The sequence below is a fragment of the Falco punctatus genome (genome assembly GCF_963210335.1).
Source record: "Falco punctatus genome assembly, chromosome: 3".
In the NCBI taxonomy this organism is placed as follows: domain Eukaryota; kingdom Metazoa; phylum Chordata; class Aves; order Falconiformes; family Falconidae; genus Falco; species Falco punctatus.
This window is the reverse complement of record NC_137582.1, coordinates 86,356,842-86,376,310: the sequence shown is the minus strand read 5'-3', so window position 1 is coordinate 86,376,310 and position 19,469 is coordinate 86,356,842. Positions and strand designations below refer to the sequence as shown.

Sequence of the window (19,469 nt, the reverse complement as noted above, 5' to 3'; positions counted from 1 at the left end):
AAGAAATGCAAGATTCCCTCACCCCACCCCACCCCTAAAAAATTGCTGGTTTTACATTTGTTAAATCAAATTCTGTTCTCAGTAAAAAGAAAGATAATCTGGTGTCACACAGGTAAGCCTTATCCTCATAGCAACATTTTATAGGGGATACCTCTAGGCCCAAGCCTCTGTCTGTCGCTGGGCAAAGCCATGCTTCACCCCTGGTGTGCTTGGTCAGTAACGAACAAAACATAAGCAAGACTGATACAGGGGAGCACACCACACTTCTCAGAGAGCATTGCCAAGGTTACAGGGATGCTTTCAATTCCAGGCTCTTTTTTGAGGGTGTTGGAAGACTAAGCAGACACACCCAATCCCAAGAGCAGAGGCTAGTTTTCACTGCCTTTTGCAGACAGCACTTTATCTGAGCATTTAATTTTATTTACCTAAATTAAAAGCTAGTTTCCTTCAGTACCTAATGTTAGAGAACTCCCTCATCCCACACCCTCTGGCTAAGGAGGCAGATAAATGCCTTGGGAGCTTAGATTATTAAACCAAAGGTCAGGAGGAGAAAAACAAAAACAAAACAAAAAAAAAAACAGTTGATTTTTCCTGCAACATATCAGTACTTAACAAGCTCTTTGTAGGCAAACATCAGTGGAGAAAGCTGTCAGCATTGCCTGCTGGCCCTAGCTATTCACCCTAGCTACATGCCCCTTTTTTTTCTTTTGCTCCCATTTCCTTCCCAGTTAATCCAGGGTCAGGTGCATTCCACCAACTCCATGCAGAGCTTCTTACGAGTATTTATGTTTCCCTTGCCAGGAATTCCAGCTCCAAGTGCATAGCACACAAATATTTGTGCTGGCTCTGGGAAGAGACTTGACCAAGATTATTCGCTGTTGGGTCTCATATATACCCTACTCACACAGCAGCAGCCAAGACTGCTTGGCTGACTAGAGCTAGCACTCCATTTGGGATGAAATCTCCCAAATTCACTTGCCACAGATACAGTCCTTATTCTGAATGACTCAGCTATCAAAGGGAGATAAACCATTTCAGAAATGGGAAAGGCCCAATTTGACAGTAAGAAGCTTGCCTTCATCTGATGACTTTATACATCCTGTGCATAAGAGGCAGAAAGTCTGCATGAATTCGAAAAGGAGTCAGGCAATTCTATTTTCTTCTGGTTTAGCAGGACCCTGAAGCTAGGCAAGCCAATACTTTTGCAGTATACGGACTATGGTAGCCAAATGTCCCATGCGGCAGGACCACTATTCACCAAGAATCCCTAGTCCCAAACTCTGCCTCCCCCCGCCTCCCCAACCATCTAATTTTAGGCAGAGCCTTAGTCACCTAGTTAGCATGAAAGTAGAAAGCGTGGCATTTTTACTATTTAGATACTCACAGACACTATTGTTTTCCTAATAGCCAAGGCTATAAACCTATCAAACGTTCCCCTCGTTGTTCCCCAACCATCTCCCAAGTTAGAGGATATTCAAGGAGAAACATGAATCAACCTTTGAAGGAAAGGGGTCGAGTGGCAAAGAAGGAAGATTAAGCCATGATTTACAGCCAGGGAAGCAGAAAATGCTGCCCTAAAGGTCTCACCTGAAGAGCTGACCCTCTGCTTGCTCCTGAACATAGAGATATATGCAGCACTGCCAGGTCTTGTGATTCATGGCATGCTGCTTTTCACCGGTGCAGCTCTCATGAGAGACAGGCAGAGATGCTTGTAGAGCATTCAAGGCTGCCTGCATGCATCTGGTGACTAAACAGGGGCAACACAAAGGACACATCAGTGTTAAGACAGGATGAAAAAAATGGAGGACTGAGGGGCAGACAACTGCTGGTCCTCCCTGGGTTGGCACCCTGGAACTGTTTGGTCCAGAGATTTAACAAGCCAAAAGGGAGAAATCAGGAGAGACCTCCTGCTACAGCACAGGGAGAGGGGAGGAACCAGAAGGGTGGAAGGAGACAGCCGAAGGAATTCTGGGGTCGATGACAGGGGCAGGGAAGCACAGTTAAAATTAAAATAAGCTGCATTTAGCTACCTGGACAATTAATGATAATTCTGAGATGAAAAATAATTACTGCAATTAGTGCATTATGCATCTATTTATGTAACTGCTCAGGAAAGAAGAAAATCATGTAGCCATGTTTTTGAAGTGCTCCAAAGAGTCAAGGAATTGATTATTAAATTACAAAATAATAATAGTTTAGAAGTGCAAGCACAATCGCTGCTCTGCATGACAAAGGCTTTCCTGGGTTAAGGATCCCCATCAGTTATTAAAGTGGTTTATGGTCCAAATAGGTTTGTACATGTAAACATCTTTCATGATTACATCAGTCTCCACAGAGTTTTTACTCTTACATTCTCTCCAATCTCTTAAATTTAGTTCCAAGTCTTTTGACTATTATTACTATTACTATTTTTAACCCCCAAGTCTGCAAACCAGAGTGTATGTGAATTAGGGCAGATCCAATTCACTGATGAAGGCAATGAATCGGAAAGGGGATAGAGACTGCAAACCAGTCTGAGAGTTTATATTGCTTTGAGAAGGTCAGTCAAGTCCATCAGGCAAATTATAATGTATAAAGCCAATATAACAAAATAGAAATCAAATTCTCCCCTTTGTTCACAGCCCAATCGCAGCAGGAACTACAGTCATATTCACAAAATCAGAGCCACATTCCAAGTACTTGGTTTTAGCATGCAAGATGCATTAAGGGAAGCAGCTTTAATAAATTGTGCTACATTTGGAAAAGCCATTTTAATTCTTTAATTAGCATGCATACAATGAAAACTAACTGCGCGTGTTTGTGTATACACATATATAGAAGAGTGTCTAATGAACTGTAACTATTGCAAGTGAAACTGAAGTTTCCATTTTCCTAGTGTTGTGCCACGTGACGCATGTTTCAACACCACAACATACTTCTTCTATAAAATATCTTCTTGCCCTTTCCTTTTTTTTTTTTTTTTCTCCTTCTCTTGGGTCCATGCGTTTTGGCAAAGTGGGGAGCAGTGGTGAGAAGGAAAAAGCTACACAAGCATCTGTGGTGTTTTAACCACAGTCGGCAACTAATTCCCAGCAGCCTCATGCTCATTTTACCCTAACGTCCCTCCCTCGGTGGGATGGGGGAAAGATTCAGGAAGGTAAAATTGAGAAAACTCCTGGATTGAGATAAAGACAGGTAAAGCAAAAGCCACACACACAAGCAAAGCAGAGCAAGGGATTCATTCACCACCTCCCATGGGCAGGCAGGTGCTCAGCCACCCCCAGGGCAGCCAGGCTCCATCACACATAAGGGTGACTTGGAAAGGCAAACGTCATCATACTGAATGTTCCCTCCCCCCTCTTCCTCCTTCTTCCCCCAGCTGTATGTGCTGAGCATGTTGTCATACAGCCTGGCACACCCCTGGGGTCAGCTGGGGTCAGCTGTCCCAGCTGTGTCCCCTCCCAGCTCCTTGTGCCCCCCCAGCCTGCTGGCTGGTGGGTGGGGTGAGGAGCAGCAAAGCCCTTGGCTCTGTGTGAGCGCTGCTCAGCAGGAACCAGACATCCCTGTGTTGTCAGCGCTGTTTCCAGCACAAATCCAAACCACAGCCCCATACTATTATTAATAATATATTAATAAAATTAAGTCTAATCTCAGCCGAGACCAGTGCAGCATCCTACACTGGCTACACATTAAAAATAAATAAAACTAAATTAAAAAAACAACAGGCAACAAAAAATAACAACACATACACAGCCACAGAAAAGCCATTTTTACTGTGGCCCATCATTTTCTGTTATCTACCTACCATTCTCTGCCACCTGAAACCAGCACAAGCAAAGCTTTATATGATCAATACACATCCTACCATCATTAATCACCAACAGAAAGGAAAAAAAACACCAAAACGAATAAGCCTGACAAAAAAGTGTCCAGCTATAAAAACAAGACAGAAGAAAGGGTGAGGATAGGTGAGGAAAAGAAAAAGAAAAGGCTGATAGAAAGCAAGATCTGCAGCACTTCAAAACAAACTCACAGTCCATCCTGCAGCTCTTGAGTATCTTTTGAGGTCCCCAAAGATCGGAGGCTTCTTTCCAAAGCAGTCACTGTCAACAGCAGAGAATAAAACCATAAGGAAGTAGTACAGTTCTACAGTGAAAAAATATTGGATTTTCATTCATTTGTTTGTCTTTTAATTTTATTTTTTAAACAATACAGTGAAGTAGTGTTTGGACAAGGGACACAGGAGACAAAGGGGAAAACATCTAGCAATAGCTGTTACCCCAAAATGGATAAACTGGGTTCCTTGGATTCATAAATGGTGAAGCCATGTATCATGTACTATGACATGATGGGGTATGACTTCTTTTAACAGCAAGAAAAACTCTGTCCCATGGACCCGGCACAGATCTCTGACTCCTCCAGTCTCAAACTTTCTAACTCTTCATGTTACAGCAATGGCATGGAATTCCCAGGGCTGGAATTGTGCTTTCTGCCAGGAGACTGGGGGAGCACTCTTGGGAGTGGGAAGCCGCTGCTTATCATCCTCAGGGGGTACACCCCTCAGGAGGTACACCGCCCCAGAGAACTGTGTATGGAGCATCTCCAGCTGGAAATGTGCCCTAAATGAAGAGGCAAAAAATTGCATAATAATGATTAATTCCTCTGAAAGGCGATTAAGAGGCAGAACACTGTTGTCCATTCTGATGTCTTCTATCTCATTATTCAAGACTTCAACACTCAAAATCTTTTCTATGTTTTTGCTCAGATAAAATGGAGTGCTTCACTGTGATCACCTCCTGTGTTTAAGCTAGAGAGCTTCTTGGGCTTTTCCATCAGGAGAGAAGAATACTCTACCCTAAGAGCAGCTTGAAGCTGGAAGCATGGTATGTTTTGCAATACACAGTGACTTCAGATTTAAGAAATATATGTGTGTGTATAAAAAAGTAGCTGAAATCTAGTACTGTTGCATTTTTACACCCTTACACATTCACTGTCTCAAATTCACTCTCATATTAACAGCAGGTCACTACTTTTAGACTTTGCATATCAAGTATGCAAAGCACTTCAGGATCTTCCACAATGAAGGATGCTAAATAAATGACATTCTTGATATTTACATGTGGGATTTTCTCAGGACGATTCCAGTTGCAAAAACTCATAACTCCTTATCAGTCACGCTTCAGTATTTCAGGAAGGAAAAAAGAACAGATTAGAAACATGGCTCAATTATTTCCATAGAAATTTAAGAAATCCTCTGTTTTAATGACTGTGCAGACTTGGCCTGCAACTTTGAAGAAGTCACAGAATTATACTTCATTTGGCAGACAAAATCCCTTTTTCTCTTTTGGGCTTCATTGGGTTGACACTAAAAGTCACTAAACAGTATAAAAACTAACTAATGTGCCTGAACAACATGAATATTCAAAACAAGCTTAGATACCACTATATATTTTCACCCTACTTGCTAGATTGCAGTAACAGATTTTAATGTAGAATTTGGCAATTCGGTTAGATAAAGCCTCAAGGAATCGTCTACAACTGAGGTAATAATAATTATCCTTTGCTGGATACACAATGTTTTAAAGAATAAACTTAGATCTCACAGATATTATATTTCCCTTTCTTCCCTCCTCCCTGGTCTTAAGAAATCAATCTCCCATGCAATCTATATATTGTCCCTTTCAAAGACAATATTTTGCATCCGTGGTGGGTTGACCTTGGCTGGACACGAGGTGCCCACCAAGTCACTCTATCACTCCCCTCCTCAGCAGAAGAGGAAGGAAGAAAGCAAGATGGAAAAAAAAACACTTTGTGGGTCAAGACAAAGGTGGTTTAATGAAGCAATAGAATAAAGCAAGAGCAAAAGTTGTGCGCGAGGAAGCAAAGGAAAACAAAATAAGTTATTCTCTACTTCCCATCAGCAGATGATGTTGGGCCACTTCCTAGGAAGCAGGGCTTTGGTACGTGTAGTGGTTGCTCCTGAAGACAAACATCGTAAATAATGAATGCCCTTTCTTCCTCCTTTCTCTTAGCTTTTATACCTGAGCAGACATCCTATGGTATGGAACATCCCATCGGTCACTTTGGGCCAGCTGTCCTGGTTATATCCCCTCTCAGGGTCTCGCCCACCCCCAGCCTACTGGTGAGGCGGGGGGAATGCTGGAGAGCCAGCCTGGATGCTGTGCAGCGCTGCTCAGCAGCAGCCAACCCCCTGGTGCGTTATCACCACCTTCCTAGCTCCCGGTACAAGCACAGCACCGTGAGGGCTGCCGTGGGGCTCAGCCAGACCCAGTGAGCATCATCTAAAAATATCTCTGGGCCCATCAACCCTTCGGAACAAAGTAGAGTGTGGTCCTTGGAGAACAGATATCAAGTCAAGGTAGAGGAAGCACTTGTGCAGCCATTGAATTTCTAAGAATGTGTTAGACGTGTGCAACTCCAGAAGGGAAAACCGCAACTACAGCATCCAGGCACCTTTCTAAGCTGAGCTGCAACATCAGGACAACTCAAAGTGAAAGCTACTCTGCCAGTGTCTTCCTACAAATGAAGATGAGGTCAATGGAAGACAGATCTGATATGCAAGCAGTTCTTTGCGAAAACAGTACAGACCTTTGCTATTGCCTGCTTTGGAGAAGATCAGAGTAGGAAGCCGCTTTCTTATTGCACAGAGGTGTTCCAGACTTCACACACACACCATTTTACACTGAGGCAAATCCAAGAGCTTTCACATTTCTTAAATATTTTGGAAAAGAGAAATGCAGGCAAAGGAATCCAAGACAGGAATGCAAAAGAAGAGGTAAGTGCTTGTCAGTCAGGTGACAAAATGACGGAGATGCAAGTCCCTATCCTAAAATCTTATCTAATATTATAATGTGAGCATAGTATTTACATACTTACATAAAGGTCAGTTATCCCAAAAGGACAAGGTACGCACTCTGGAACAGCCACAGGTAGGCACATGATATGACTTCTACCTGGGAAATAGCAGGACTGAGACTCCAGCTTGAGTCTACTGGTTCTGAGGGAGACTGAGCTGTTTTGGGGTAAATCTAACTTGCTTTGACCAAGAATCGCTCTATCAAAATCTGTGTCATTCCTGTGCTGGATAAGGAAAATCCCCCCAAAATTTACCAGTTCTGACCACGCCAGCAGTAACTCTACCAAAGAAGCACCATGTCAATCTGTGCTAGAGAGATGCTGCGAAGCCAGTGGTGTAACTGACATCTTGCTTTAAAAGCCTTGTACGCTGAATTTTATAAGGCATGCGCTAGTCCTCCGGGCTACGGCACTCAGAAGAGCTCACTGCTGTTGCAGCTGCAATGATTTACGTAAACTGAGAGTTTGGCTCCAGTTGTCTATGCCGTCACAATCCCTAAAATCAATGGGGGTAAGAAACCATCCTCAGATGGCAACGGAGATGTTATCACACCTGGGGGATGCTGAAAAATCCTTTGCTCAGCCTCTCAGATCAAGGTAATGGGACTGCACATGGCACCAACCAGTCACAGGGAGTCATTAATGAGCAAGTAACAGGAATTAGAGAGGGAAGAGGCGCATTAGAGCACTCAGATTCTCCATCTGGCCAAAACAGGCCTGATTCCTCCAGTATATCCTCCACTGATCAGCCCTCTAGACAAGATGCACCAAACCGACCCCTTTTACGAGGGTTATTTCACTTATTTATAAGGCATATACCAAGAGGCAGCTAAAAGCTGTACACTGGAAAAAATGCAAAACCTTGATAAAAATAAGTAGGAAAAAAGGCATCAATAAGACAAATTCAGAGAGTATTTGAGCTTCTTTTTGTGGGTTTGTTTTTTTTTTTATTTTTTTATTTTTTTTCCTTGAAAGAAAAAAATCAGCTAAACAAAAAACTCCATAAAACTTGCATTAAGTCAAAGCACTATCAGACAACCTTCCCTACACTCAACAGGGACAGTCCCCAAAGAATCAGAGAAAGAAGGCAGATGCAAAGAAGAAGAAAAACCTCACCCTACCCCTTGACACTGTTGTGAAGGGCGGGGGGAGTCTGTGAGCTCACAACCTGGCAGGAGAGTGATCCAGTAGCACATAAACAGAACCAGCTGTCCTGGTTAAGATTCTTATTCTACACATGAAGACGTTCATTTTCACAGCAGAAAAAGGGAGCAGGAGATATTTATACGTGAGATCAGCCAAAATCAGCTCAGAGCTGTGAAGATCCCCCTTGGCCAGGAGGAAAGTTCTGAACTGTCCAAGAATTTAAATCACCCCAAAGGCTCAGACTTCAGTAAAAAGAGTAGGGAAAGCAAAGACAGACAAAGAGTGCGGTGATTATTACTTCTGTAGTGTTATTAAATTAAAAAAAAAACAAAAAAAACAAAAAAAAACAAAAAAAACCCAGTACTTTAAAATCCCAGTACAAAGTTGACTTCTTGTTTCATTAAAAATAAGTTCTTAATAGTCACCCAAAACCAGGAAAAATACAGCCGAGGTTGCCCACACCCTGGTATTCTGGGAATCTAAACAACACACAAATAGCATTGGGAGCTTGTGACATCTTCATCATCCCAAGAGGGAGAAGAGCATTCCAGGTGCATGGTTTGGTCTCCAAACACCATGGGGAACCTGGAAAACCCCCAAAAGGCTGCAGTAAGGCAAGAAAAGAAGGAAAACGGGAGTGGTGATTTAATTTATGCAATCCTGTAGACCATTCAACGCATCATGCCCAGCGCAAGAGGAGTACAAACCAACCTCTGGTGAGCATCTGCAATGCAGCTGCTCGTTCCTTGCTCAGCCACTCGCGTGGTGGTACACAAACAACGGCACTGACTTTTGCTGCATGCTCTCAGACAGGGCTTACTGAGTTTCCTGAAAAGACCATACAGTACAGCTGTATAGGGCATAAAGGATCAAGGGCATCCTTTCCCATTTTATAACCGTGCCAAATTCTTTACCTAATGTGGATTAGCTCTTCCAAATCTTAGCAGTGCACTCAGCATTCCTCTCCTGAAAAGATGCACTTTTTGGGAAAAGGCTACGAAGAAGTCACATACAAACTGAATGGAACTGACCTGAGCAGACAGAAAAATAATACGGGTGGTGAAGAGAGCAACAACAGTAGAGTATCTTATGGGCATTTCTTCAACCTAAAAGCACTTTAAAAGGCATTATAAATTCATAGATTCATAGATTTTAAAGGCCAGAGAGAGCAATTCTGATTATCCAATCTGATTTCCTACCATAAAATTTTGTCCCTTCAATCCTACATCAAGACTGTAGAGTGTAGCTGGACTAAAGTATATCTTATAAAAAGACATTTGAATCTTGATTTAAAGGTTCGAAGCAATGCCAAATCCATCACATCCCCTCCATATAGAGTTCTAATGGCTAGTTATCCTCATACAGAAAGATTGAATTTGTCTAGCTTTGACTCCTATCTCCTGATCTTGTTATGTGCGAGAATGTTAGATTAATGAGCCCTATGCTATCTATTTGACGTCTTTCTTCCCAGAGAGGTACTTACACACCATGATCAAGTCCTCTTAGATGTCTCAAACAGAAGTTCAGATGGCATGCATTTTAAAGTCTGATTTGCAGGCTTCAAACAGTTGTCGCAGCTCTTCTTTATACCCTCTCCAATTTTTCAAAATAGTTTTAAGTACAGGCACTGTCATTACCTGCTTCACAGAGCACTCAGTGCAGGTAACTCTTAACAGAAAGCACATCATCATGCACTCTATGCCATCTCCAGAAGAAAAACAAAGACCACCTGAAATTGCTTAAAACCTAATTGAATGGATTAATGCAATTCTAACAATGAATAAAAATAGAAATTGGACCACGGCACTTCAAAAAAGATGCACCACTCATCTTAAGGTCTTCTCAAGATAAATTTCACTACAGTAGGAGTTTATTACAGCACAGAGATGTATCAAGACAGCCCTAACCTGGCTAGTTTGGATTTTAATAGCAGACACAGAGTCACAAGCAGGTTGCAAAATGTCACACTGAGCCCTTGGTTTGGCAGCAGAAGTGCTGCTACCATTCATCACTACCATTGTCAAAGTATTAGTGCTGGAGCAACCAAGGTTGATACCTAATCCAGGTATTTCTTTCTGTGTGTTACAATGTGGTTATACACCTGTCCGTAATCCAACTACCAAGGATCACAGTTAGGAGGTCCAAGCTGCCACAGGGGCCCCAAGCTCAGGTCACCACACTGGAGTTTTCTCAAGGAAAATCTCGGAAAAAAGTGGGTCCTGGTGGACACCTAGTTAAACATGAGCCAGCAATACGCCCTTGCTGCAAAGAAGGCGAATGGTACCCTGGGCTGCATTAGGCAAAGCATTGCCAGCACGTTAGGGGAGCGATCCTTCCCATCTGCTTGGCACTGGTGAGGTCACACCTGGAGTAGTTTCCAGTTCTGGGCTCCTTTGTACAAGCGAGACATGGACTTACTGGAAAGAGTCCAGCAAAGGGGCACATAGATGATTAAGGGTCTGGAACATCTCTCCTCTTAGGAGAGACTGAGACAGCTGGGACCGTTTAGCCTGGAAAAGACAAGGTGGAATGGGGATCTTACAGATGTTTAATACCTGAAGGGAGGGTGCAATAAGAACAGAGCCAGGCTCATTTCAGCTGTGCCCAGTGCCAGGAGCAGAGACAACAGGAACAAACTGAGATGTGGGATGTTCCCTATGAAGATCAGGAAACACATTTTTACTGTGACGGTGACCACTGGCACAGGCTGCCTTGACAGGTCATGGAGCCTCCATCGCTGGAGACATTCAAACACCATCTGGACCTGGTGTTGGGAAAATCAGCTCTAGGTGGGCCTGCACAAGCAAAGGGGCTGGACAAGATGACCTCCAGAGGTCTCTTCCAACTTCAAATATTCTATGATTCTATGATTTTTTTCCACCTTCTGCAGTGCGTGTTTGTCCTTCACCCCAAGCAATGTCTATCCCACCAGTATCTCCAGTCTATCTCCAGTATCCCAGTGGACAAATACCACTGGCAACCCAAAGATGACTTATGACTTTCAATGGCTGAATTTCTCAGATTCTGCCCTGTGAAGAAAGCTGTTGAACTTGTCATATCCAAGCAGTTTGCCAAAAAACTATGAATAACAAGTGTTTTAAACAACTTTAAAGCCTCTATCAGTAACTCCTCTGAAAAATAATGAACAATAAATATTTTTTTTGTGTTTGCATATCTCCCATTTTGCTTTTGACCCATCCAGAATCATCTTGTATGTGCAGTAATTGAGGTTCTGACAAAATACTGAAGAATCATAGACTCATGCAGGTTGGAGGGGATCTCTGGAGGTCTCTAGTCCAACCTTCTGCTAAGAAAAGGTCCACTCAACAGCAAGTTGTTGAGGGTCTTCTAAAGCTCCGAGTATCTTGAGAGATAGAGATCTCACAGCCTTTCTGGGGTCCTGTTGCACTGGGTGAACACCCTGATGGGCAGAGCCTTTTTCCTCACATTGAGTTGGAATATCCTGTGTTTCACTTGCCCTTTGCCTCTCCTCCTTCCACTGTGCACATCGGAGAGGTTATGGCTCCACCTACTTTACAGTCTCCTCTTAAGTAATTAGACACAAGAATATGATTTCTGTTAATTCATGTTCAACTTGTGGTTAACCAGTACTCCCAGGTCTTCTCTTCAAAACAGCTTTATAGCCAGCCAGCACTCATCCTGTCCTGTCGCATAGGGTTATTCCAATTCAAGGCACAAAGGAAAGTGTGAACAATTATTTTCCTTGGGCAGTTGCACAACTTCACGGAGCCTACATTGCTTTCAGGCCTTCACCTTCTGGGATAGCAGAGAGCAGCAATGAGGCTCACAGTGCTTCCTGGGGAAAGGTACATCCATGTTGCAGGAGGTCCGGAGCTCAAGGTGATGATAGCTGAAAGTAAACTCAAACTTACCAATCCATTCTAGTCACAGAAACATTGGTGCTTCAATTCTCCTGGCAGATGGACCATACACAACTCCTCTAAAGAAGAGACAACTATGTTTTGGAAGTTTTACTTCCCATCCTTCTTCTAGCAAGGATTCCTTGCTACAAGGACCAAGGCCTTACCCCTGGGACATGTGGGGATATAATTACAGAAATAAGGAGGCAGTAAGATCCTTTCTTTATACCTAGGCCAGGCACCTCTGTTGCCCAGCCAGTCTCCATAGACACAGAAGAGACTAGACAGAGAAGCTGTCCAGGTGATTCAGAAGCAATTTCAGGGACCACTGTAAAATCAGCACCTGATAATTTTAGATTTTTGTCTGATACTAGTGTATTTCAGGACTGAGATACCATGACATTAACTACCATTCTGCAATGTTAGTTTATAACTGTGTGCAAAATACATCCCTCCAGCCCAACACAACAAAACTGATGAGCCAGAGCATGTCTCCAAAGGGGAGAAGCACTCTGTATCTCTAGGGTCCAGGGAGACATGAGCAGGAATAGCATCCCTGCTCATTTTACAGAATGAAGAATAACAGAAGAGTTTTGGTGTTGGTGTTTTTATAAGGGAGATAGATGTTTTGCAAGCTCATATGCCAGGCTCTGAATGCAGTAGTGCTGCAACACATTAGAAAATGAGTCTGGCTTGTTCCACCTTTCTGCGCTCTAACTCCCTATTGTAACAGATGACACAATTAAAAATAGAAAAGGATATGGTCTCAGCAAGGATTGGAATATATCTGTGCCTATTTAATGGAACATATGGTGGAATATTTTTACATCTTATAAAGAACTGTGTATTGGACATGTGCTGGTGCTTGTGAGATGCAGCAGCAGAAAAAACTATTAATATTTGCTCCCTGACAACAGGAGCTGCCATACACCACGTATATGCACACGAGTTATCAGCAGGACAGCACACAATTGACTAGGAGACCTTTCATTATACGCACCATTGGAGTTAATTCGGAAGACATTGGCTGAAGTCTCCTGAAAAAGTTCCTGTAGTTCGCTGGGATCAATCTGGGTGGCTGTGAAGACAAAAAAAGGAGAAGATATATTAATACTGGGGACCACAGATCACTTTGAAAGGGACTCACTTCCCAGCTGATCTTTTGAAGGAGGATGCAGGTTTTTCCTCACTGCAGAAATTCAGCCCCAGTATATGGCCTGATGTAGCCTTATACCATATCTAATCGTGCCGCTGGCACTGGACAGGCAAATACCTACCCCAGCACCACCAGGACAGTAAGGATGATGCTGCAAAGCAGCAGACATGGCTCACATGGATTGAGACAGCATTTGTATGAATTATTAGCAATTGGAATATAAATTATTTCTGCTCATTTATTACATGGAAGTATCAAAGCCACAAACGAACGAGAAACCACAAGCACAACAGCATGGTCAACCATCGCTTTCCAGAGCAGGAAGGCATGCAAGTAGGTCCTGCCTTCTTGAAAGGGAGGAAGCAGTGAGCAGAGGGTAACTGCTCTGTGGGCTCAAGGCTTTTGGGGCAGGAGGGAGATGGGAGCCCAGCTGGGTACTCCACACATTCATCTTCCAGCCCCCAAGAGAGGCTTCCCTTCTTCCTGGCAGCCCAGCTGCAAGTGTCAATGAGTCAGTGCCAGGAACTGCTATTGGCGTTGCCCAGATGACCTCTCAGCTTCATGCCCAAGGTCCCACTTTGGCCAAGGTACCCAAACCTGCTCCACATGGAGAACAATGAAGTGAGGATTTGAATGTTGTAGGGCTTTGTGGTTTGGTGGTAGGGTTGGGTTGGTTTTGTTAGCTTAATTTCCCAACTTTGAAACTATCCAGGGCTCCTCCACTGCTTCATCATCCCCAAAGAAGAATTTATATGAGTTTGGACTGGGCTATATTACAGAGAAAGGATGCATGGTTTAAATAAGCTTTAAACAGGTGTTTGGCTTTAGATTGGCAATAGTCACCAGAGCAATAGTCATTTACATCTGCGTCTTTGGCACCAGCTTTACAATAGATTTTCCTGCGGTTTAGCCCTATTCTGCCTCCCACCCAGGTCAGCTTTTGTATGTTTTCCAGAAGCTGCTCTTAGCTGAAACTCTAGTCAAGTCCAAAAGCACTGCAGGTCTTGTTCACCCAACACACTACAGTCCATTCCAGCAGCCTCTGCTATTAGCAAGCTGCTCCTCTGAGCTGAAGCATTACAGAAACTCGAACAGGAGCTACAATTCCTAATTTCAAGTCAGCAGACTGTAAGTACGACATATCCTGCATCTCTTCACCAGACTTCCCTAAGCTGGGAATATACACCATACATCCATGCTGCTTTTGGAAGATCAGAAAGTCAGCAATGGAGCAAGGTGAAAACCATGAATATTGAACAAAATGAGAAGCCCCTTTGATGCATTGCTCAGGTTAGTCCTGAGGACGCATCTCCTGGTGCTTGAGAACCAGCTCCACCTCCAAACAGTGCAATTGGGGGATCTTCTGCGGCGAATGAAGAGACGGGACGCAGCTTGATGCAAGCAAATGTCAATTTATTGCACAGAAGCACGAGGTTTTATACACTTTCAGAAGCTGCGCATTTTAAACAGATTGGTTCTTGAAGCTAAGCCTTGCATACTAGGCAATCCCTGATTGGTGGTTAACTGCCAGCAATTAACAGCAAGGTGTTACCTTTCCTTGGTGCCATCCTTGGCGCCACCCTCTCCCACTCCCCTGTGCTCTGCAAACATGCCTCATCATGTTAATTGTTGTCTAGACAAGCTCGAGCACATTCCCCTCAGCTAACTGATTGCCATGCATGGTCCTAGTTTGCAGACCGCTCCTGCACCTCCCCCTTCCTGTCGCACAAAAGAACCTTTGAAACCGAACGAGTAAAAACAAGGTATAAGTAATAGAACAAATAAAAAAGCAACTAAGACATATTATCAATGTCAAAATAACCCACTGTCTCTGTTCCGTGCAATTTTACAATTTCCCCTTTTTGTTTTTGAACAGCTAGTACCAGGTTTGCCATGTTCTGCAGGGCCCTTGCAAACATGACAGCAACCAAGGTAATAGCAAACAAACAATACTGCCAATTGAGTGAATGGATGCCAAAAAGGCTGAAATTTTCTCAGATTTTGATAACATGTTGCTGCAATGGGGCGCCTAAAATCCACGCAGCACATACCATCAAAATCCTCACAGCCACGTCCTTGAACCAACAACAAAAAGCAGTGGCGATTTTGAGTCACATTCTTAACTGCCTACCAAACAAGGTGATTTAACTCTTTAATGCTTTCCCTGCTGTTACTCCGGATAAGAGAAGAACCGCTGCAATACGTTCCCATCATAGCCTCCTACTACATTAGCATCTACAGAAAGACAATTCTCGACATTCAAAGTGTAAACAATATCATCTTTTGGATTAACATTATACACAGGTGGAAGGGCACACCAAACAAGAACTGCATCAGTCAAAAAGTTCGTAACATCTCATGCCTTCTCTGAACATACCTCTGGGGTCATTCCCTTCATTCCCTCTCTTTTTTATGCAAAGAGAAACACTTTACCATAACAGAGAAGCCCCTATTTACATCTCTGAGGCCGGACACAAACCGCAGCTGTATGCGCCACCAGGCTCAGGGCAGAAATCATTCATGCAGTTACATAGCTATATATCTCTACAAGCATGCAGACACCTATTAAACACTAGATAACCATGTTTATCTTTCCTATTCTCCTTCACAATACCTAGCTGTTCTCTCATCTCTTGTTAGGTCAAATATTCTCCAGTTTCCTCTCCTGTATATCTCTTCAGACATTCTCTATCCTCCCCTTTTTTGCTTAATTGCGAGGAGGCAAAGGGTGTGTGTAGCTGGGTGACCATGACCTGCTTTATGTTACAATCAACTAAACACTGAATACAGGAAAAAAAGCATGGGAGACATAAGGCAAACATCAATAAGGTGGTTAAAGGTAATTATAATAAATCCTGTAATACTTTTGAGTCATGGCCCAAAGTTTCCCATCCGTGAGAAGAGACCAAAGGCATCCCGCCCCTGGCTCTGTTGCAGATCTTTGTTTTAAGGCTTTTGAGTTTTGTATACTTTTGTAAATTAATTCACAGTGGTCGCTCAGATTCACGTAACACATCCTATCAAAGTCTTCACACTTGTGTCCCTGTGCTAATAATAAAAATCAATAGCAACTCGGTTCTGTAGCAACATATGATGGACAGAATCAACGTCTGTTAATAAGCCAGAAAAAAAAAATATTATTTGTAGTATTACTTTGTTTAGCAAGCTAGCAGCCTAATTTACTAAGCAAGTTAAAAGCGTGTACTGTTCTTACAGAAGAGATTAGAGAAGCAAAAATCTGTTATGCTGCATTCCAGAACTCAGCCTGAGAATTACAGGCTGCTCCGAGTTCTGCGTTACAATCATTTGACACATGTTGGGGTTGCGATTGTGAAAGTTGCCCATTTACAATTTTCATTGACATTATCACAGCTAGTTGTTTTAAAAGCAACCCTTGAGCTTCCTCCTGCTCGACTTGTTGCAAAATATTCTGAAGCCAAAAGTTAGTATTACAGTTAGTGACTCTCTAGGACCCCGCAACACTGTGGCAAGACTCCCGCATCCTGACTGCCTTAATAGCCATCTCATTCATTTGCAAACAGTTGTCCCTGGGATACCTTGCCTGAGTCACAGAATCGGCACAATTAATTGCTCCAGCCAACTGCTCATAGTTAACAGCAATTCCCCGATTAAGGTTTTCAATCAAGGCCACTACACATAGCTCACAAAAATCAAATAACCACATCATATACTGTATCAGTTAGTACCATACAAAGCAATAACTTCCAATCATGCAGTGTGAGTGTATAAAGCTCTGCCATCACTTCAAGAAGGGACATAGCAAATGTATTGCGAATCCTCCCTTCCCGCACTGCTTTGCTTAACTCTTTAACAGCCTCGTATTGCACAGGCTGCCACTCTCGAGGTTGATTTGTCTGACAAAATACTGAACATGCCATAGCGACTCCCAAAACCCATCACTGAAGTGTTTCCCACTTGCATTCCTGTCACCAATCCCTCAGACTCCCTTTCACCCTCCCCAAAAATACAATCAATGCATCAGGAGAGACAAGGGGGTGGGGGAAAGGTCTAGCTCCTTTTCCAGATCTACAGGACCTGGATCAAAAGGTTTATCAGTGTCAATAAAATCATTGTCCGAGTTGCCCTGTTCCCGTGCTTGGTCCTGTGTTGTGAGGGTCACTGCGATCAGTGACAGAAGCTTTGGGGGCAGAGGAGGTGTGGACAGAATCGCCATCGCTGACGGCGTCTTGAGAAGAGTCGCGCTGTCGGTGGAATTTACAGCTTCCTCTGGTTTAACACCGTTAGTAGAATTAGTCCACACTTGGCAGAGTAGTCAGAATTTGCCACCAAGGTGCTAAATGCATTCCCGACACGGAGTTCCCCTCCGCGGCAGCATCATACAATCGGCTGCTGTATGTACACACTTTCATTCTTTCAAAGTCTCTAAAGTTTTTTGGCTGCTCACCTGTCTCGATGAATACAGGTGTTATCCTCGGGGTTTAGGTTGCCCGCCTGGTCCAGACAGCAAGACGATCGTTCAGCCAAGCCGTCTCCTCCGGAACGCAGCCCTTTTCCACGAGCTGTCTTTTTTATTGACCAGTTCCGTCCTTATTCTTCCAAGGCTTCGGAACACCACCATAGGGGTCACCATTAGAGGAAACTGAGGCACGGACTCACGGATCTGACTAGAAGACCCTTCATGAGTCCATATACGTCTCTTTCTGGGGATGAAGCCTGATTCCCCATTACGGATTTCCCACAGCTCACCTCTCAACTCCGGAGGGATTTCAGGCCGGCTCCTGCTTCCTTTCAGCAGATCATTCAAAGTTCTGTGGGATTCGCTGCATGTCGCTCAGATAGGCGATTCGAGAGCCCTTCACGTCAGATCCTTAAACGCATCACGTCGGGGTCACCAATTTGCGGCGAATGAAGAGACGGGACGCAGCTTGATGCAAGCAAATGTCAATTTATTGCACAGAAGCACGAGGTTTTATACACTTTCAGAAGCTGCGCGTTTTAAACAGATTGGTTCTTGAAGCTAAGCCTTGCATACTAGGCAATCCCTGATTGGTGGTTAACTGCCAGCAATTAACAGCAAGGTGTTATCTTTCCTTGGCGCCATCCGTCTCCCACTCCCCTGTGCTCTGCAAACATGCCTCATCATGCTAATTGTTGTCTAGACAAGCTCGAACAAATTCCCCTCAGCTAACTGATTGCTATGCATGGTCCTAGTTTGCAGACCGCTCCTGCAATCTTCCACTGCTCCTCACACATCTCACCCACAGCAACACTCATGAGACAATTCAGCCCTGTAAGAACCATAAATAAAGTCTTGGATCAGTCTGCCACATTGACACAAATCCGGGGCATTAAACGGTGTTAAATCCAAACGCACGATGGATCATTGCTAGAGATTTTCCTGCTCTTCTCTTCCTGCAGTTCCTCCTAGATCAGCTGTCTGAGACACTCCTTTCCTTTGCTTTATATATAAGGCTATACAGCACGAGAAATTAGCTTGGGTTTACCCATCCCCCAGGAATTACACTTGTTACTAACAAGATCAAACTTTCGTTAAATCACTGGTAAAAGAGCAGCACAGGATAAGATTTTTAGATCTTCACAAACTGCATTGACCCCAGTTTCAGGAGGTTTTTTTTCCAGGATTTTCAGTGTGCCAGCATGCTTAGGTTTAGTAATTCCAGAGGATGGGCGGCCAGAACATGGCTTCAGCTTGGCTAAGTTTGCAGATGCATGCTGAGAGGACTGGTCCACACATTTTGTGATACGATTTTTTTTGGATGGATGTGAGTTTTTTTTGTGGGAAAGAGAAGGGTTTATTTACCTATTTATTTCCATTCTTTCCTTAGAAATACTGAATTTGTCTCAAAAGATTTTTAGCCTGGCCCAGTGACCCTGCGTTCATATGCACTTAGGTACTTTGCTGAATGAAGCCTCAGATGGACCACGATGCAACCAAAGTAAGGGCTGGAAATCCTTGATGTCCTGAATTACAAGCACATAGCTAACAATTATATTACATGAAATCCCCCCAAATAATATGGACTGCAGACTTCAAAGTGTTCCCACATGTGAACACTCCTGCAGATTCACAGCATACAGCAGCGACCTCTGGGAAGTCACTTAAAATGCCAAAAACACCCCAAAAGCAGAGATGAAATATCCCAAATGTTGCAAAAAGCAGGAGAAATACCCATTTAATTGCATGAACTATGCACATCTCGGCTTCAGAGTCCCTGCAACACCATGAGAAAGAAACACTGAGTAACACTGTGCTTCCAGGGTTGGTCCATAAAGATAAAAACTACCCAGAAATACAGGTACTTATTTAGGAGGGTGGGATTTATCCAGCCCTCCCTGGGGAGACGAATTTGCTTACCCTATGCCCCATTTCCCCAATGGAAAAAGAGGTAAAATGCAGTAAGACAATGTGTGAGGATCATACTCTGAAG

At 43.5% G+C, this 19,469-nt stretch overlaps 1 protein-coding gene across 10 annotated transcripts in view; it reads right to left on the bottom strand.

Moving 5' to 3' along the window:
• The window catches only part of TSNARE1 (t-SNARE domain containing 1), a 515,090-nt gene that overhangs the window by 324,548 nt on the left and 171,073 nt on the right, over window positions 1-19,469 (bottom strand). For all 10 annotated transcript variants that reach the window (XM_080380510.1, XM_080380511.1, XM_080380503.1 and 7 more), the window contains 2 exons: window positions 12,883-12,960; window positions 4,013-4,082 (listed from right to left, as the gene is read on the bottom strand). In XM_080380510.1, coding sequence (XP_080236636.1) covers window positions 4,013-4,082; window positions 12,883-12,960 — 148 coding nt within the window. The remainder of the gene's footprint in view (window positions 1-4,012; window positions 4,083-12,882; window positions 12,961-19,469) is intronic.